This window comes from Schistocerca gregaria, chromosome 8 (genome assembly GCF_023897955.1).
Source record: "Schistocerca gregaria isolate iqSchGreg1 chromosome 8, iqSchGreg1.2, whole genome shotgun sequence".
Taxonomy (NCBI): Eukaryota; Metazoa; Arthropoda; class Insecta; order Orthoptera; family Acrididae; genus Schistocerca; species Schistocerca gregaria.
The window spans coordinates 224,845,451-224,867,439 of NC_064927.1; the positions used below are offsets into that span (position 1 = coordinate 224,845,451).

The window sequence follows — 21,989 nt, forward strand, 5'->3', positions numbered from 1 at the left end:
TGCAGAGCTATAGACCTGTATCTCTAACGTCGATCAGTTGTAGAATCTTGGAACACGTATTATGTTCGAGTATAATGACTTTCCTGGAGACTAGAAATCTACTCTGTAGGAATCAGCATCGGTTTCGAAAAAGATGGTTGTGTGAAACCCAGCTCGCGCTATTCGTCCACGAGACGCAGAGGGCAATAGACACAAGTTCACAGGTAGATGCCGTGTTTCTTGACTTCCGCAAGGCGTTCGATATAGTTCCCCACAGTCGTTTAATGAACAAAGTAAGAGCATATGGACTATCAGACCAATTGTGTGATTGGATTGAAGAGTTCCTAGATAACAGAACACAGCATGTCATTCTCAATGGAGAGAAGTCTTCCGAAGTAAGAGTGATTTCAGGTGTGCCGCAGGGGAGTGTCATTGGACCGTTGCTATTCACAATATACATGAATGACCTTGTGGATGACATCGGAAGTTCACTGAGGCTTTTTGCAGATGATGCTGTGGTATATCGAGAGGTTGTAGTAATGGAAAATTGTACTGAAATGCACAAGGATCTGCAGCGAACTGACGCATGGCGCAGGAAATGGTAATTCAATCTCAATGTAGACAGACAAGTGTAATGTGCTGCGAGTACATAGAAAGATAGATCCCTTATTATTTAGTTACAAAATAGCAGGTCAGCAACTGGAAGCAGTTAATTCCATAAATTATCTGGGAGTACGCTTTCGGAATGATTTAAAATGGAATGATCATATTAAGCTGATCGTCGGTAAAGCAGATGCCAGACTGAGATTCATTGGAAGAATCCTAAGGAAATGCAATCTGAAAACAAATTAAGAAGGTTACAGTACATTGTTTGCCCACTGCTCAAATATTGCTCAGCAGTGTGGGATCCGTACCAGATAGGGTTGATAGAAGAGATAGAGAAGATCCAACGGAGAGCAGCGCACTTCGTTACAGGATCATTTAATAATCGAGAAAGCATTACGGAGACGATAGATAAACTCCAGTGGAAGACTCTGCAGGAGAGACGCTCAGAAGCTCGGTACGGGCTTTTGTTAAAGTTTCGAGAACATACCTTCACCGAAGAGTCAAGCAGTATATTGCTCCCTCCTACGTATATCTCGAGAAGAGACCATGAGGATAAAATCAGAGAGAGTAGAGCCTACACAATACTGACAATCCTCCTTTTCATGAACAATACGAGACTGGAATAGAAGGGAGAACCGATAGAGGTACTCAAGGTACCCTCCGCCACACACCGTCAGGTGGCTTGTGGAGTATGGACGTAGATGTAGATCTGACCACTTACCTTATGGTAAGACCCACAGAACAGTTATTCTCTCCTACCTAGAATTGGATGACAGCTCCATAACAGTGCTGACTGAAGGCCTCAATTTTTCTCCAGTCAGATGTCTGGCAATATTCGATACTGTTAGTGGAGCAAAGTAGTGCGTTAAGTATCACTAGCACACCACAGCTGAGGAAGTCATGTTAGCTACCAGCAAAATATAGCGAAAGCTAAGCCACTGAAATCTAATATTAGTCAGAGGAATGACGTGGCTTCCACTTATTACATGAGAACAAGGACTTGGTTGCCAACAAAGGAAATGCCACCACGGATCTGAACAATGAAGACTACTACCTAAAGACGCTACATTTATTAGATGATGACACACACCAGAAGCTTAGTTGCGATCTGACACAGGCCACTATCAGAATGAAAGGAATGTTACTAAGGAACTCTAGTTTACCAGACAAAATGGTGAAGAAATTAACGCCTTTAAAGGAACCTATTGGAGGAGGCACCGACAGAGAAAACAAGCAAGAGGACGATGTCAATTACGATAACGTACAAATGGATATGAGTGAGGAATCCAACAACAACCACACTTGTGGTAGCAGCAGTAGCAGCAGCAGTGGCACTAGCAGCTCAAATAGTGACAGTGAAAGTGATAGTGACAAACACTCATCATCCACCAGCTCACGTACATTCAGGAGTGGTGACGAGAGTGCCAGAGCCCTAAAGCAACTACTGCTGAAACTCCTATCGCCACATCACATGAAGCATCAGACGTTACGGTCACATCGCAAAGTGAGAAGGGTACGGCAGCCTGAAGTTGGCTCTGATATAACTGCAGAAATGTGCAGTAATAGACTTCAAAATCCAAGTGCTGCTAAGAAGCATGAACATAGTTCAGAAGACAAGAAGCGTTCACGTAGCCCTGACCGTCCAAAGCATTCCCATTCACCAAACACTCGTCGGCGTTTATAGTCATGGGTGTCTGGAATTCGGTGGTAGGGAAAGGGAGAGAAGGAAAAGTAGTAGGTGAATATGGACTGGGGCAAAGAAATGAAAGAGGAAGCCGCCTGGTAGAATTTTGCACACAGCACAACTTAATCATAGGTAATACTTGGTTCAAGAATCATAAAAGAAGGCTGTATACGTGGAAGAAGCCTGGAGATACTAAAAGGTGTCAGATAGATTATATAATGGTAAGACAGAGATTTAGGAACCAGGTTTTAAATTGTAAGCCATTTCCAGGGGCAGATGTGGACTCTGACCACAATCTATTGGTTATGACCTGTAGATTAAAACTGAAGAAACTGCAAAAAGGTGGGAATCTAAGGAGATGGGACCTGGATAAGCTGAAAGAACCAGAGGTTGTACAGAGTTTCAGGGAGAGCATAAGGGAGCAACTGACAGGAATGGGGGAAAGAGATACGGTAGAAGAAGAATGGGTAGCTTTGAGGGATGAAGTAGAGAAAGCAGCAGAGGATCAAGTAGGCAAAAAGACGAAGGCTAGTAGAAATACTTGGGTAACAGAAGAAATATTGAATTTAATTGATGAAAGGAGAAAATATAAAAATGCAATAAATAAAGCAGGCAAAAAGGAATACAGACGTCTCAAAAATGAGATCGACAGGAAGTGCAAAATGGCTAAGCAGGGATGGCTAGAGGACAAATGAAAGGATGTAGAGGCTTATCTAACTAGGGGTAAAATAGATACTGCCTACAGAAAAATTAAAGAGACCTTTGGAGATAGGAGAACCACTTGTATGAACATCAAGAGCTCGGATGGAAAACCAGTTCTAAGCAAAGAAGATAAAGCAGAAAGTTGGAAGGAGTATATAGAGGGACTATACAAGGGCAATATACTTAAGTACAATCTTATGGAATTGGAAGAGGATGTAGATGAAGATGAAATGGGAGATACGATACTGCGTGTAGAGTTTAACAGAGCACTGAAATACCCGAGTTGAAACAAGGCCCCCGGAGTAGACAACATTCCATTGGAACTACTGACGGCCTCGGGAGAGCCAGTCCTTACAAAACTCCACCATCTGGTGAGCAAGATGTATGAGACAGGCGAAATACCCTCAGACTTCAAGAAGAATATAATAATTCCAATCCCAAAGAAAGCAGGTGTTGACAGATGTAAAAATTACCGAAGTATCAGTTTAATAACTCACAGCTGCAAAATACTAACACGAATTCTTTACAGACGAATGGAAAAACTAGTAGAAGCTGACCTCGGAGAAGATCAGTTTGGCTTCCGTAGAAATGTTGGGACACGTGAGGCCATACTGACCCTACGACTTATCTTAGAAGAAAGATTAAGGAAAGGCAAACCTACGTTTCTAGCATTTGTAGACTTAGAGAAAGCTTTTGACAGTGTTGACTGGAATACTCTCTTTCAAATTCTGAAGGTGGCAGGGGTAAAATACAGGGAGCGAAAGGCTATTTACAATTTGTACAGAAACCAGATGGCAGTTATAAGAGTCGAGGGACATGAAAGGGAAGGAGTGGTTGGGAAGGGAGTGAGACAGGGTTGTAGCCTCTCCCCGATGTTATTCAATCTGTATATTGAGCAAGCAGTAAAGGATACAAAAGAAAAATTTGGAGTAGGTATTAAAAACCATGGAGAAGAAATAAAAACTTTGCGGTTCGCCGATGACATCGTAATTCTGTCAGAGACAGCAAAGGACTTGGAAGAACAGTTGAACGGAATGGATAGTGTCTTGAAAGGAGGATATAAAATGAACATCAACAAAAGCGAAACGAGGATAATGGAATGTAGTCGAATTAAGTCGGGTGACGTTGAGGGTATTAGATTAGGAAATGAGACACTTAAAGTAGTAAAGGAGTTTTGCTATTTGGGGAGCAAAATAACTGATGATGGTCGAAGTAGAGAGGATATAAAATGTAGACTGGCAATGGCAAGGAAAGCATTTCTGAAAAAGAGAAATTTGTTAACATCGAGTATAGATTTAAGTGTCAGGAAGTCATTTCTGAAAGCATTTGTATGGAGTGTAGCCATGTATGGAAGTGAAACATGGACGATAAATAGTTTGGACAAGAAGAGAATAGAAGCTTTCGAAATGTGGTGCTACAGAAGAATGCTGAAGATTAAATGGGTAGATCACATAACTAATGAGGAAGTATTGAATAGGATTGGGGAGAAGAGAAGTTTGTGGCACAACTTGACCAGAAGAAGGGATCGGTTGGTAGGACATGTTCTTAGGCATCAAGGGATCACTGATTTAGTATTGGAGGGCACCGTGGAGGGCAAAAATCGTAGAGGGAGACCCAGAGGTGAATACAGTAAGCAGATTCAGAAGGACGTAGGTTGCAGTAGGTACTGGGAGATGAAGAAGCTTGCACAGGATAGAGTAGCATGGAGAGCTGCATCAAACCAGTCTCAGGACTGAAAACCACAACAACAACTTTGTTACAATGTTTATTTCTATTGTCTCTGTTGCAGTTATTTCTTTTCACTATCACCGTTGTGGATACTTCTTACATTTTGTTGTAGTTTCTTTGTTGTGGTTGTTCGTTGCAGGTTTCTGTATTGTAGTTGTTCAGTGCTAATTTGTTTACTGAAGAGGCTTCTAAGAAATCTGTGACCATCAGGTGAGTTCTGTGTTTTCGTGAGGAATTTTCCAGTTGACACAGCTGCAGTGTGTTTAGTGAAAAGGACTGTTCGAAATGTCTTGATGCATAGAACTCTGTTTCAAAGTGAAGATGTTTCCAGTGACTCTTTGTGTCCTAAATATTTTGGCAGAATAACAACAATGACAGTATCTGAACAAGATGAAGCCTCCAATGGTGCAGATTTTGCATCAATAGAGGAAGACTTAAATAGCCTGAATCAGTCAGCTACAGAGGTAGGTGTTAATGCCGTTAAGAAACTGTAGTCAGTGAAGTCGAGTCATAAGCTCTATGCATCAAGAAAACGCAGAGAAATTACTAAAGCTGTGGATGAATGCACTACAGCAAAACTAACCACACTCTTCAAAGTAGAAATTTCATCTTCAAAAAGAAAATGAACCAAAGCACTCTTGCACCTCTTACCAGGAACTTTTCACAAATGTCAATTCAGCTGTTGAATATTGTGCATCCTACAGTGAAATTGTGTAAATTTTAACTATTATTCCAGAGACATTTTCAAAGAAATGTGAGGTCTGTAAAAGACGTCTTTGGAAGGCCAGATCCCTATTACAGTCATCCTGTAGAAGCAGCTATAGTTCAAATAGTGCAGTCATTTTATCTGGAAGATAAATGAGACTGTTCTTGCCAGAGCGCCAACAAAAAAGACACTGTAACTGTAACAGTTGAAGATCAAAAAGTTGTGAAAGTGAAGAGGTACACGACTCACAGTATTAAAGAAACTTTTGCAATTTATAAGAGCAACTATACAACTTCACATATTAGAAGATCAAAATTTTATGCACTATGACCTAAGTGGGTAGTTCCATACCCACCTAGAGATGTCTAGTTAGTTTGTGTGTGTATTGCGCAAATTTTGAACTATGTGTGGTAACTCTGAAGGACTTATTGGAGCACGTGACATACAACACCATGGTTGGGTGTGTGAAGTCATTAGTAGTCTAACGAAAAGCGAAAGACTTTTTTGTTTCAAGAGTGTTGTGACTGCCCTGTAAAGTGAGGACTGTCTTCACAGACACTTTGCATGGAAGATGTAGCAGATCACCCTGCAGAAATTACATATGCAACACAGGAGCTAAATTAATTAAGAAAACTGTTGCCTTTGACAGTTTCATTGATGAACTTGGTAAATGGTCAGTGAAAGCAGCAACACACCAGCATCTGAAGAAATTGCAACAACATACATTGCGGAAGTGAAAGTGTGTGTACAGGCTGAAGAACTATGTCTAGTGCTTCACTGTGATTTTGCTGAGAACTGGTCTGTCATTCTCCAACAAGAAGTACAAGGGTATTATTGGAGGAATGACCAAGCTTCAATTTTTACAGCAGTGACATATTTTCAAAACAACACCACAAGTGTTGCAGTTATAAGTGGTGACACAGGACATGACTCAGCACATGCTTTGCTAGCAGTACGCAAAATTCTTCAGCTGCAATTAGGGGCAGAGAAGATGATCATGTCTGATGGTGCTCCTAGTCATTTTAAAAATTGTTACCAGCTGTTTGAATTACGTCACTTGCGCCAACTGACTGGGTATACAGTGCTACTGGTCACAGGAAGGGACCTTGTGATCATGTGGGAGGCCTGCTGAAGCACCATGCTACAATGCATGGTCTTTTAAGACCAAATGTGGCTGTGATTCAGAACACTGAGGATTTTACAAGAGTCATGAAATCTTGCACATCCACAGCCCTCATTCTTTTGTCCAAAGAGGAAATCAAAGAATTGTGTGAGCAGAAAAAAGAAGAATGGTCCAAACAAACTACTCCTTTGAAAGTAATTCAGAAGACACATTTTTGGACTCACATTGCACCCACTGTAAAAGAGCAAGAAAGAAGAAATATTGTTTGTTCAACCAACACCTCAGAAACAGCAGGATAATATTCAGATTCACAACCTGAGAAGGGGGATGTTTGTGGTGTGTGTATATGACTGACTGGTGGATTGCAGAGATTATAGACACCAGTTATGAGTTAAACGAAATTGTTATGAACTTATGATCGACCAGCTGCTGGACATAGGTTTCCAGCTGAAGGACAGCAGCAACACTATCACTGCTCACTTCCTGTTCACAATGTTTTGGAGATTGTAAGCGCTCCAGGTCCTATTGGTTCAACAGGAAGGCATCACTCTATATAAAAGGAAGATACTGAAGCAGTGGGACACATTTTTTTGACTGGCTAATTTCAATACAAACAGAGTGCACAGAAAATGTCTAAATTGTAACTCTTAAGTCTTTGGACCTTTCACATACATTCTGGAACCATTTTAAGTGCTTGTAAAATTAGTCTCTTACTCATCTTTCAAAACTAAAATTATGTAATGCTATGTTTTGATTTTTATGAGCCAATTAAGTAATAATGTGGTAATAAAACAAGTTGTATGCATGGCATTTGTTTATAAAACCTAGAAGTCAAAACTCTCCTTTTCAGAGAATGTAGAACTATATGGTACTAATCAACTGAAAACAAAATTTTATGGATTGGCATTTTTGAAAAATATTTTTTTCATAAATTATAAAAAAAAAGTTCAGAATGCTATAGTTGGTGGGTTCGTTTTAAAAAGGTAGAGGAAGGACCAAAGTGTGTGGTCATTGGTCCCTTGTTCCCGGTAAAATAATTACACAAGGGAAAGAAGAAAAGAAAGGAGACATACAGCACAATAACATGAGAAAGGAAGAACCAGAAAAATGACAGGACAACCAAAACTACTATGGAGAAAACAGGAAAAGAGAACCAGAGAGAGAGAAGCAAGAACCAGGTAGAAGGGGTAAAAACAAGAGAGCAGATTATCGTGGCTGGCCGACCACGAGAATAAAAAGAAAAAGCCAGCCACTCTGCGACACATTCAAACATCCACCCTAAAAGCATCAGAGTGGGGAACACAAAGGGACAAAGGATGTGCGCTATAACTTACATTGAATGATAAAACCCACCATCATGCTTGAAATGTAAAACCAAATTAGCTGATGAGGCGTTGTCGGCTAAAATTAATGGCAATGAGTCAGATAACTGAAGAGTCTGTCACAGGGCAGCCAAAGAAAGACAGTTCACCAAGATATGAGCCACTGTCGCCAGACAGACACTGAGGTGAGGTGAGCCATCATGAAGCAGGAGGTAGCAGTGTGTCACCCAAGCGGGGCCAATGCGGAGCCAGCAGAGAACCACACAGTCCCTGTGAGAGGCCACACATTCGTAGTCTCCTTAACGGCATGCAGTTTGTTTTGCGTGCTGAGGTTATGCCATTTTGTTTCCCAAGCCGCAAAACCTTGCAGCATAGTACTGAACCAAGATCAGTTGCAGAGAAGCCAATTTCCATACGTGGTTTCCACATAGCCTGTTTGAGCAGCCTGTCGGCAAGTTCGTTGTCTGGGTTTCCGACGTCACCCGGGGTCCAGACATACACCACTGGGCGACCGGATGGTTCCAGGGACGTTTCCAGGACATATATGGACTCCTGGATGGTAGCTACCAAAGGATGACAAGGGTAGCACTTGTTGATAGCTTGTAGGTTGCCCAAGGAGTCAGTACACAGAAGAAACGACTCTCCAGGGCATGAACAGATGTGCTCAAGAACATGAGATACAGCCACCACAGCTCACCAATGAAAACACTGCACCCATCGAGCAAGGAGTGCTGTTCAATATGTCCTCCATGGACATACGTGAAGCCGATGTAACCATCAGCCATTGAGTCATCAGTGTAAGTCACTTTGTGGCCTCAGCACATGTCAAGAATCAAGAGAAAGTGGCAGCAGAGAGTCGCTGGGTGAACTGAGTCCTTATGGCCATGTGAAAGGTCCAGACGAAGCCGTGGCCTAGGTGTACATCATGGAGGTGTATGTGAATGGACCTCAAGTATAGGTGGTAAAAACAAGGACTCAATTTCGAAAACAAGGGATTGGAACCAAACTGTAATTGGAAGCCCTGATGTGGGCCGCCAAAGCAGGAGATGAACCACCATGGGTGGGAAAAGGAGACTGTGATTTCGATGTGCAGGAGAATTACGAACGTGTGCAACGTAACTGGCAAGCAGTTGTGCATGCCTAACCTGCAATGAAGGGACTCCGGTCTATGCTAGGATACTGGTCACCAGACTCGTCTTAAGAGCTCCTGTTGCTAATCAAATGCCACAGTGATGCTCTCGGTCGAATAAATGCAATGCTGAGGGCATTGCCAAACCATAAACCAGACTCCCATAGTCAAGGCAGGATTGAGCAAGGGTTCTGTAGAGATGCAGCAGCTTAGAGCAATCTGCACCCCAATTGGTGTTGCTCAGGCAGCAGAGGGCATAAAGGTGCTACCAGCACTTCCGCTTAAGCTGACGAAGGTGAGGAAACCAAGTCAATCGGGCATCGAAAACCAGTCCTAAGAATCGATATGTCTCCACTACAATGCGTGGATCATCATCAAGGTAAAGTTCTGGATCTGGATGAACAATACAGCACCAACAAGTGAATGACACAAGACTTTGCGACCGACAGCTGGAAACCGGGGACTAGAGTCCATAACTGCGCCTTTTGGATGGCTCCCTGTAGGCGCCGTTCAGCAACATCAGTACTGGTGGAGCAGTACGAAGTGCACAAGTCGTCTGCACGCAGAGAAGGTAAGACAGACGGACCTACAGCTGCTGCTAGACTATTAAAGGCCACTAAAAATACAGACACTCAATACAGAGCCCTGCGAGAAAACATTCTCCTGGATATGGGGGGTACTATGAGAGGCACCAACTTGGACAAGGAAAGTATGAAGCGACAGGAAATCTTGGATAAAAATCGGGAAATCTTGGATAAAAATCGGGAGCAAGCCTTGAAGACTCGACTCATATAATGTGGGAAGGATATGATGACACCAGGTCATGTCATACGCTTTTTGTAAATCAAAAAAAGACAGCAACCAGGTGTTGGCATCTGGAAAAGGCTGTTCCGATGGCAGACTCGAGGGACACAAGATTATCAGTGGTAGAGCGACCCTGGCTGAAGCTGCCCTAACATGGGGCCAGTAGGCCACGTGACTCCAGGACCCAACCCAACCGCTGACACACCATACGCTTCAGCAGCTTACAAAGAACATAGTGAGGCTGATGGGCCAATAGCTGTCCACATCAAGTGGGTTTTTACCAGGTTTGAGCAACAGAATGATGGTGCTCTCCTGCCACTGTGATGGAAAGACACCATCGCACCAGATCCGGTTGAAGATGACGAGGAGATGTCGCTTGTAGTCAGATGAGAGATGCTTAATCATCTGACTGTGGATACAATCTGGCCCAGGAGCTGCGTCGCGGCAATGTACAGGGGCACTGAGGAGCTCACACTCTGTAAATGGGGCATTATAGGATTCACTGCGACATGTAGTGAATAAGAGGACTTTCCCTTCCGGCCACCTTTTGAGAACACGAACGGCTGGGGGGGAATTCTCCGACGCAGAGGCACAATCTCAGTGCTCAGCAAAGTGCTCGGCAATCACATTTTCGTCAGTAGATAACGCGTCATTTATTTTAACATCGGGAAAACCTGTTGGCGTCTGGTAACCGAAAACACGTTTGATCTTTGTCCAGACTTGGGAAGGTGACGTATGGTACCCAATGCTCAAGATATATCTCGACCAACACACCTGTTCCCATCATTTGATAAGTTGCTGAACGCAGGCACAGAGACGTTTAAAGGCTATGAGGTGCTCCACAGAAGGATGCCACTGTAGAGCTCGCCGATGATCCTTAATCGCATCAGCGACTTCCGGCGACCAACAAGGGACTGACTTTCACCGGGGGCACCCTAAAGACCGAGGGATCGTGTTTTCTGCCACAGAAATGATTGCTGTAGTCACCTGCTCAGCTATCACATCAATGTTACTGGGTAGGGGAGATTCAATAGTGACAGCAGAGATGAAAGTTTCCCAGTCCACCTTGTTCAAGGCCCATCTGGGCAGGCATTCATGTGCCTGATGCTGGGGCAGTGACAAGAAGATGGGGAAGTGGTTACTACCACATGGGTCATCATCATGTGCTCACCAATGAATAGACGGGAAAGTTTTGGGCTGCAAACTGATAAATCAATGGCCGAGTAACTACCATGAGCCACACTGAAATCTGTGGCGGCCCCAGTATTTAAGAGACAGAGGTCGAACTGAGAAAGCAAAGTTTCAACGTCTTTGCCTCGTCCAGGAAGCACAGTGCTACCCAACAAGAGGTTATGGGCATTAAAATCTCCCAAAACTAGGAAAGATTTAGGGAGTTGATCAGTCAGTGCAGCCAATACATTTAGGAGTACTGCACCATCTGGAGAAAGATATATATTGTGGACAGTTATTTCCTGCATCACCCTTATTCTGACAGCCACATCTTCAAGAGGTGTTTGAAGGGGCACAAGGTTCACTACACGTAAACTCCACCTGACAATCGATTATAGTTGCTACAGTTCCTGCAGTCTCATTCATAGCTGCGGAGGGCTGGGGTCCGCACTGCTGGGAACCAGGTCTCCTGGAGGGCAATGCAGAAAGCAGGTGTAAAGCATAACAATTACCATAGCTCTGCCACACGGTGGTTACAACTGCCTCAAGCCCACTGGAGGATGATGCCATTGTGAGACTGGGAAGGCATGGAACATTCAATGAGGCAGTTTACGCCTCTGAGTCACCTGCTGCCACCGACTTTTTGCCTGAGCAGTCTATATCCATTGTGTCTGAGGATCCGGCGAGATCTAGGTCCTCAGCCAATGCCAGAATCTCCACCTCATCCTCAGAGCTTGTAGGTAGCGGGGGTGTGGGTGCCACCGCAATTCCCTTGGTCTTGGAAACCTTCTTTTTGGATTTCTTTCACTGGTCCTTGGGTCTCCCTGGCTGGGAGGACTTCACTGATTCAGCCCCCGGGACTGAGAATAAGTGCGAAGCCCTATGACCAGCTGCTTTTGCTCTCCTCAGGCACTGGTGGGTGTCATCTTTCCCACTAGCAGAAACCTGGAAAGGGAGTTACCCAAGGGACCCTTTCCTAGACAGAAAAGCGAAAGAAGACTTACACTTCTCTGGATCAGAAGTGGGGACTGATAGCCCCGATGGTTGGAGGGTGTTGCTCCCGATGTAGGAGAAGTGACCCCCCCACCGTCAAGTGGGCGGGTGTAGTCTTATGGTTGTTAGAGGCAACAGGAATGCGAGGAACTGATGGGGCAACAACTGTTCTCGTTGCAGCGGCGTAAGAGGTGGTCATAGCCACAGGATGTAGGCATTCAAATTCCCTCTCAGCCTCAGTGTAGGTCAGTCAGTCCAGGGTCTTATATTACATGATTTTCCTCTCTTTCCGTAAAATCCTGCAGTCTTGCAAGCAAGTTGAATGATGCACTCTGCAGTTGACACAGATGGGAGGCAGGGAACATGGAGTATTGGGATGTGATGGACGTCCAAAATCTTGACATGCGACACTTTAAGTACAGCAGGAAGACATCAGGCCGAACTTCCAGCACTTATAGCATCACATCGGGGGAGGTATATATGGCTTGACATCACAGCAGTAAACCATCAACTTGACCTTCTCAGGCAATGTGTCACCCTCGAAGGCCAAGATGAAGGAACCGATGGTTACCTGATTATCCCTCAGACCCCGATGGACGCGCCTGACAAGATGACCACCTCGCCGCTCTAAACTGGGGCACAGCACGTCGCCAGATTGCAAAAGAAAGTCCATGTGGAATATAATACCTTGGACTGTATTTAAGCTCTTGTGGGCCGTGATGGTAACAGAAACATCACCCAACTTGTCACAAGCAAGTAATGCCCATGACTGGGAATTGGATGCTGTTTTTATCAAGACTCACCGAGAGCGCATTTTGGACTATCCCTCCACCTTCCAAAAGCTTGTCCTCTACATGTTCCACAGAAAACTGATGCTTCATGGACATGAAAGATTCCCCATAAATTCTCGTACATATGAGGTACTGGGGCGAATAAGCTCCACTGCTATCCTTAGCCTGATGTTCCTCCCATGGTGTGGCCAGGGAGATGGACGATTTGGGGTAATATTTCTCAGCATTGAAGTTAAGACTTTGCACACTTAGAGACTGCTGGCAGCGAACCACCAGCAAGAGATGACGTACTATGCTTCGTAGTGTGTCATCTGCCCTGATACCACCCTCTCCGACCAAGGGCCCTCCCCACGGGCACCACCCAGCCTCAGCAAGGGCCACCTGGCAGAATGGCCATTGCCGGGAATCCCGATGCCCTAGGAGATGGGCATCTACCCCATGGCATACGTGGTGAGTTAGCGGCACAAGTATCAGCAGAGTGATGGCTGTATTGTCAGGGGGGCTACAACCAACAGGGTACATGGTGGCCCCACCACAACAGACTGGCTACTGTGCTGGATATGAGGTGCTAAGAAGTCCATGGTCATCGTCTGAGCAAAACACGACATTGCATAATGCATGGTGGAAAACGCACCCAGGAAGGTGTCCTTGCCCAAGAGCTGGAGAATGAGCAGGACTGCAACGTGACGACAAGAAAGTGGGCTAAAGATCTCAATGCATGATACACACAATGCACCATGTAAGGCACCCTTCCTCAGTTGGCTCACTCTTCAGGATAATTTAGAAAGATGGAGGTCAAACCCAACAGGGGACCACCACATTAAGGCCAACACATGTGAGACTCCTTTTAGTCACCTCTTAAGGCAGGCCTATTCTAACCCCAGATCCCGCAGGGGGAATGCTGTAGTAAAAGAATTTTGACAAATAAGTCCAAATGGGGGATTTCTTTGTAATCACAAAGTGATTATCTTTCAAATAAAGAAAAATCTAGAACTGTTTTAAAATTTTTTCCTAAATTCACATCTTAAAATGGTGTCATCTTTGGGGGGCTGTATCTCGGAGCAGAAATTTATTTGGAGAAAAATATGCTAAATTCAATAACATCCGAGACTGTGAGGGTAAGATTTTCTCCTACCCTGCCTAAATTGATATGGACTATGCCAACAGACAAATGCGACAGCGAGCTACAAGAGGGGGACCATACAAATCATATACGAGAAGAAACAAGTAGTAATCCCACTGGAGGTCTAGGTTTGAATGACTAAGACTATGAATATAGGATGGACAGTGAGAAATGAGAAAACAGGTAAGAGCCAGTGCTGAAATGAAGAAATGTTCTTTGTGGATAACATTTTGCAAGAACGGAAAGATTTGACATGACTTTTATTATAATCAAAGGAGAAAGCACAATACAAATGTGACATACGAAAAGTAGGTGAGTATTTGGAGTTATTACAAAATGTAGATGGATGTAAAATACTTAAAGTAATGGTGGCCGAGTTGCATATTGATGCAGACCAAAGTTCTACAATTTCATGAGAAGAAAATAATTTTTATGATACTGCTGCTCATTTAAGTAATGTTGTTGTTAATGAGCTACTGATATACTCATTTTAGTATGCCCGAAGGTAGTTACAGTGAAGCTGTTACTGCTGGAGGCAATTATGATATGTAGAAAGAAGTGTAGCTACTGATGACATAGTTAATTATGTTTTTATACTGTAGAAAATGTTTATGAGGCCTACACAAAAAAATACAATAAATAAATGTCTTCCTAATGTTGAAACCATACGCAATACATGAAAAATGGAATTTGAAGCTAAATATGTAGTATAGACAGAGATGAGTTTTAAAATAAGATGTAATGATTACAAAGATTCCTCTGAAGTGAACAATTTTGACAGATTGATAACCACCAGTGTCATATTGCTTGACCTCCACTTTCTGAAATGGCTCAAGATCTTTAAGTATTAAATACACTACAACAAGGAAAGAAATTGGACTCACTGGAAGAACTAGAAATATTTATACAAAATAGGGCACAATTGTTTTAACTGATGCAGTAATGAGTGGCTTGAGGTTTTTTGTTAGAAGCTTTGCAAGTATGCTATGACACAGTCCCTGATGCCTCAGAACAATGCAATAAGTGTCAGAAAGCCAATCATCATTTCCCAGTAAGTGCAATATGAGGTGGTTGTGCCAGCCAACGGAAGAAGACAGTGTGAAAAATCAAACGTGTGTGTGGGTTCTATTGTCTTCAGTTCTGAGATAATTTATTTAGTTTGTTCACTGGAGGGAGGCATAGGGAAAGGAGAGGAAGAGGCATAGCAGCCTTTTGACTGCTAAGATGACAGACTGCAGAAAGAGTTAAGGATGCCACAATTTGAACAGGGAACAAGAATATGTTATTAATAATATATTAAATTGACAGAACTTTGCAATGGGGCACGAATGATGTGATGAAAATGACACTAGCTGGAGACTGGGACATATGGAGGGTAGAGCCTAAACAAGATTGTGGCAAGACTGAAGGATTTGTTGTGGGGAATACACACATTTGAGATAACCTAGTGGTATGGTAAAGTTGGGGGATACCAAGGTAGCACACAAAGTAACAGTGATAGTAAAACAGCTATTGAAATTGACCATTTTGAGCTCTGTCGCATTTTCTGTAACTTGGTAGTTAAGCTAACATAAGTCACACACTGGTGGTGACCGCCCATGAGGTTGGGCAGTTCATTTATAATAGGACCTAATGTTCAAACAGAAAGATGTGAAATGGTTGCAGCAAAGTCAGTATAACATAGCTGCTTTCACATATTGACAGTTAATGCATAATCAGAATTTTTTGCGATGCTGGACCATGAACAACGGTAAATTTTGTAAAGTTCAAATGCAGCACGAAATGGATGAGCCTGGTACATCGCCACTGCTCTTTTACCTATGTCTTCACAGCCGCTACTTTCTGTTGCATTGTTCTGAAGTCAATCGCCACAATAAGTTGGTTGTAACCAAGATTAAATAAGTGCTAACACGTTCTTGTTTTTGAACTTTGGCCTACATTTCAATACGATAATCAGGCCCGGCGGAGCTCATTAAGCAACACATTACATTTTTCTGACGTCAACCGATCCAGTTATTTCACAAATACATTCAAGACTGGTTTTCGTCTCTTAATTTCTCTTGACAAACTTCAATTCAGTTTGAACGTGATGGCATTTTCAACGAACACCTTCAATCTGAGTTTGATTGTGACTTGGATCATTTCTTAGCTTCCATTAAACGTAGGCCTTTACTTGATGTATTACGAACTTTCTTCGAAGTTCTACAACTATTATATCGAGAAGAGAATACTTCCATACAGACCATTTTCCCTCTTGCGATCATAAACAAGATCGGAATAGCTGATACTTCATTTTGCGACCAGTAAACACCTGTTCAATATGGTGTTTTCATTCATAGCTAAAATCATCCAAACGCGAAATTCGCTTAGGTACACAAAAAAATTAGGCTACGAGTTACCAACAGCTAAGGTCTGAGTGCCCTGTTATCAACACAGCTTGGCAAATATCTCAAATACTATACAATAGGAGTACAGGCATAACAGTTCATGACAAGCAGATCGCCTTACCTGTAAGTGTCTTTGAAGTAAACTTATTTTCCCGTCATTTTGAAACCTAAGATAGTGAATTGCATTAGACACAAATGCCTTCATGTGTTGACATTTATCCATTTTCGTCTCACGCAAACAATAAACCTCTTAACATAAAACGACCAGTAAACACATTCAAAATTGACACCAAATGTGACGTACATCAAAGAACACAGAAAGATGTTCGACTAACGCTCGTATCGATCAGCATAAGATGGTGACAAGCTAAAGTACAAGAAAAAAATAATTTGAACCGAATTCTGGGTTAACTTCAAGCAAAAACCGAGCTTAAATACATTTGCTTTTCCTTTTATAAACGACGTGGTGACATCATTAAACCTCTTCGTCTCAATAAGTGAGCGAACTCATCACAGACTATACAGGCGAATCTTTGCCGCAGTCGGCGCATAATTATTACCAGTGGGTTTTTGTCACCTGCTTCCTTCGCTGAGATCGCTCACGCACGCTTGTGTGATGGCGTTCGACCCCGGGATAAGCCTCGCATACTGGTGGTGGGAAAATTTTTACTGCCAGAATTTGGTCGGCAAGGGGAGGAGAGGTAATAGCATAAAGTTCATAACCACCAGACTTTGCATCAATGACCAGTTTTTAATACCAAACCTCTCCGCATTGTCTCATAAAGTGAGTGCAGTGACACTGTTGACTGCAAACCGTCTGTTGGATGGGGACGTTAAGCTTGGTGGCCCCTTTCGTGCTATGTGCCAGCGTGAGATTTCACCCTTTCCCTTCTTTCATTATCATAAGGCAACACAAACAGTACACTACACACAATAACGCATACAAAAAGGTTTTGTGGATCATGTTGCATATGAACAAACAAACAAAAGTTGTTTATCCTCGTTCCTGTTTACCTTATGTGTGTACAAATAAATGTTATTTGTTAAATAATTGAACAGTTATTTTATATGGATAAAATATAATATACGAGTTCCCACAGTGATGACTCTGAGAGAGAGAAATAAAGAGTAACAGTGTGAACAAATCATTGTGAGGAATGGATTCGTCGACACAATCACCCCAAACTGAAAGCAAGAGAGAACAACAGTTACTGCTCGATCTAGGATCACGACCCACAATCATTCATCCGCTGCAAAACGGAATGGTAGATGAAAATGTATATGATGGGAGTACATACACGCAGTGTAGGCTTCCTGTGTTCTGGCCGAAGTGACCTCAGCTCTGGTGCACACATGCTGAACACATATTTTAATAGCACCAGATCCCAAAAATTGATAGACTTAATATCATGGTTTCGCATCTTGATTTAGGAATGACAGAAAAAATAAAATAAAGTTGTCACAACAAAATTACGCTGTGCTAAAGGAAACTTTCATACAGTGTGACACATTGTTGTCAGAGCTGTGATTACAAAAATTTTCCGCAGGTGAATATATTGGTGGTAAGACTGCCACAATTACTCTAAGCTCTTGGTACATTAGCAGGCCCTGAAATTCTAACTGAATAATCCTTATGTACATTACCATTTCATAAACTTCCATTCACCATTAGCACCATCACTACAGCACAAACGTAAAACGTACTTTTTTTTTTTTTTTAAAGTCTTACTTAGAAAAGAAAGCAGACAACATTGCAAACAGCTGAAGTGAAGTTTCCTCATGTGCAAGAATCAACAAGAGCCAAGACAGAGATACCAAAAACGTGCTTAGTTCTGTCAACTGACGTCACTGATCCTGGAACATACATAAATACTTCACACCAGCAACATGGATGGACCAAACACACCACGGAGAAACTAGTGGCACAAGTGGCAAAACTCAGCGTGCAAGCGGCTACACACAAACAGCAACTTTAAAGTCACAGTTGGAAAAAACGGAAAAATGGCATCTCACGAAACTCATCAGAACAATGGTGCTGGAACCATAAGAAATCAGTAACTCTGCTCATCAATACACCCAGCCCTGCAACTACCCATAATTTCGAAGACCAGAGTTAAAGAGAGCTTATGTCTGTCAGCAACATTACAGATGCTCAGATCAGAACATGGTGCGAAGCTGTCCAAATGCCACGCTATCTGCAGTTAAACAAACACGCTGATTGATCTTGCAGGGCCAGTCATTAGTCCAAGAGTTTCTTTATTAACACGGGTTTAGAAATCAGTGTCTATCCAAGAAGAACCAGTGATTCAGTGACAGCAACATTGCAACATGTACTTACTGTGGCCAACAACTCCAGAATTCCTGGGCTCAAAACTTTCACACGACATGGGCCTTTGTTCTTGCAGACGTACCTGGTGTTATAATTGGAGCAAACTTTTTACATAACAATCCTCTTTTGCCAGACCTGGTCAACTGACGGCTGGTACCAGTAGCCAGAAGAGATTGCCTACCACATCTTCTGAATCAGGTCCAGTGCAGTGTGATGTCCTACGGCTTTTCACATGAAAATTTCCACCACCTCTAAAGCATTGTACATTGATATGATTCTGTACCTGTGACCATGCAGGCTGCACACATCTACAATAGGCAAGAAAATCCCCATGAGTCATAATTATTCGTGTGCTGTAGGGAATGTTGTAGCACTGCCTTAGGAGTCAGTTCTTCGTAATCTGCTTTAAAACTTTCCAGCACTTACCAACACCATAAAATGCTCACACAGCAGCCACCAGCACACCCATATGAAACAGAGTCAATCTGTCGCATTGAGGCCATGGTATTTGCCTCCAGAGAAGCTGCTCCCTGCAGAAAAAGAGTTTGACTAACTTCTGAATGCAGGTATTGTGACCAGATCTGATAGGCCATGGGCCTCCCCAGTCTACATGGTGTTTAAGAAAGATAATTATTGGAGAGTATGTAGAGACCATAAGTCACTCAATGCATCCACAATTCCAGGCTGCTGCCTTGCACCTAACATGAATGATTTTTACAGTGTGATTAGCAGTGCCAAAATATTCAGTGTGATAGGCTGCACCAACGCGTTTTCCCAAATTTCCATAGTTCCATCTGGCATAATATAAACAGTAGAGGTCATACCATTCAGCTTGCCTGAGTACAATTATATGCCATTTGGCCTTGGTAATGCCATTCAAACTTGGCAACGTTCATGCATGAGGTGCTTCGAGAAATACCATTCACATCTTGCTATTGGATGACATTATAGTATTCTCTATTTCATTAGAACAGCATGTCGAACACCTGCACCAGCTTTACTATTGCCTACGGAGTACTGTATAATAATTATCAACGAAACAAAGTGCATATTGGAAAAAACATAGGGTTCCTGGTATATTTGGCCTTCCCAGCAGTCTTGTCACCTTTTCCCTAATGAGTCAAAGAAATGCAACATATGACCCTTTGCACAACTTACAACAGGCTTCACATCGTCCTAGATATGATGAACTATTACCAGCAACACTTTCCTATACTAGCTACCATCCGAGAGCCACTCACAGCATTGCTTGCTGGCGAAAGTACTGTAGGAAATCGTAAAATACCGTGGACTCCAGATGACAAAGCAGCTTTCCAAGGTCTAAAGGAGCACCTATCTCTGGCGATACTGCTGAAACAACCATGAATTGAGCGCCCCTTTGGCTTTAATGACAGATGCCAGATAAACAGCAGTGGGATCAGCTCTGCAATAAAACGTTGATGGGAATGGCAGTCATTCGCATTTTGCTCTGAGAACTTGACTCAACAGCAGCAACAGCAGAGTGCTATTGACCACAAGTGGCTTGTTATTCCCTTATCTAACAAGTATTTCCACTCATCTATCGATGGCAAACACTTTGGAGCTTTTATGGCGGTAAGTCACTAGTAGCTATCTTTCAACGAAACAGACCTCATGCACGATGTCAGTGCAGGAAGGTGGAGTCCACTACACCATTCACAGTGGTGTCCATTATATTGTAGGAAATGACAACATCGTTACCGATTGCCTAACTTGGAACTGTGCCAGTTTAAACTCCATTCATGGGGCAAGTTACCGTAGACGCAACAAGAAGATCCCTCTTGTGTTGTCCCTTACAAGAGCACTGAAAGGCACGCAGCTCAGATGTGTGGCAGACATCAATGTGCTGGGCATAATTTGATGTGACATGGTGATAGGAAAGCAGCGACCCTACATACCAGAGCAATGTCTTCATGCAGTTTACAACACACTGCATAACGAGCACACCCAGGGATCTGACCCACAGCCCAATTAGTCTCTACCAAAGTTCTGTGGCTCAGAGTGCAAAAAGATTCTAGCGCATTGGCATGCGGGTGCTCGATATGCCAGCATAATAATAAGGCATATCTTCGTACCTATATCTCGCTTCCCGACGCCACTGGCAAGGTTTTTGCACATACATGTGGACATCATAGGGCTATTTTTTCACGATTATTGGTCGTTTTACTGGCTCCAGAAGTCATCACAGTAGTAATGATATCTACTGAATCTGTCCTGAGGCTGGTACTGCATGCATGGTTCTCCAAGTCTGGTATTTCACAGGACATGTCTACAGATAGGGGGAGGAAATATGAGAACTAAATTTTACTACTGTACGGCTGCAACCATCTCCACATTACAAGCTACCATCTAGCTATCAACAAAATGGTAGAATGGGTTCACTACATGCTAGAAACTGACATAATATGCAGCTCAACATCATTGTCCCAAGCACTGCCCCTAGTCCTGCTCGGAATAAGAACAACAGTGAAGGAGATCACACAATGCTCTCTCACATAATTGGGCTACTGTGAGTAGCTGAGGAATCCACGAAAATTAATCATGTCAGCACCCACTCAGTCAGTTATCTCTGAGGTATGTGCACAATTTGTGCAACAGGTCAGCATCAGATGAGGAACACTGAGCCTACTATCGCTGTCAGAAAAGGAGACTGGAGGATTGTTTTGCTCAAAAACCTGGAGAAAACGTCCCACATGTGGCTCAGGGATGATACAGTGCGCCCTCGTTTTGCCAAACTTTGGACCCTACAAGGTAATCGAAAGACGAAGTCATAATTTCAGAACTGAACAGAGCAGCAAACAAGATACAGTCTAAATAGAGCAGTTGAAACCCATGTAAACCAATGAGGGTGCACTCCTTACTCATCCCACAATATCTAACTCCAACATGGAGGCTGTTTCTGCAGATAATTTCGCTGAAGCCTTGGCACCAAAAGAAGACACCAAAGTAACAGCTGCATGACAGAAGCCACACTCGACAAATAAAGTTCAAGTTTCCCCCTATACTGGAGGGAACCTTGTTTCAAAAAGAAGGGGATTGATGTGGCGACATCACTAATTCACTTCGCCACAATGTGTGAGAGAACCTGTCACTAACTGTACAAACGTATGTTTGGCACAACAGGCATGGTTACATTGTTTACAATTTATGAGTCTCATTTTTCTTTTACCTTATGCTAGTCTGAAAAGCTTTTGATATAGATAAAATATGATACATGACTTCCCACAAGAAGATACTTAGAGCCTGTTCACCTGATCAGTTAATTTGTTTCCCAAAGTACCAAATAACATTATAAAGAACTGTATTATTCTCCTTCAATTGAATTGACTTTTTCACTTACAAGGAGAGGACTCCAGCGATGAGATAAAATATACAGTGATGTATGTTAAGAACCC

At 42.8% G+C, this 21,989-nt stretch overlaps 1 protein-coding gene across 1 annotated transcript in view; it reads right to left on the reverse strand.

Annotated features, from left to right (window-relative positions):
- The window catches only part of LOC126285386 (uncharacterized), a 185,596-nt gene extending 169,019 nt beyond the window's left edge, over positions 1 to 16,577 (reverse strand). Inside the window, exon 1 of the mRNA XM_049984725.1 lies at positions 16,369 to 16,577. Within this exon, the coding sequence (XP_049840682.1) occupies positions 16,369 to 16,470 (102 nt within the window). The 5' untranslated portion in view covers positions 16,471 to 16,577. The remainder of the gene's footprint in view (positions 1 to 16,368) is intronic.
- Positions 16,578 to 21,989: the final 5,412 nt, after the last annotated feature.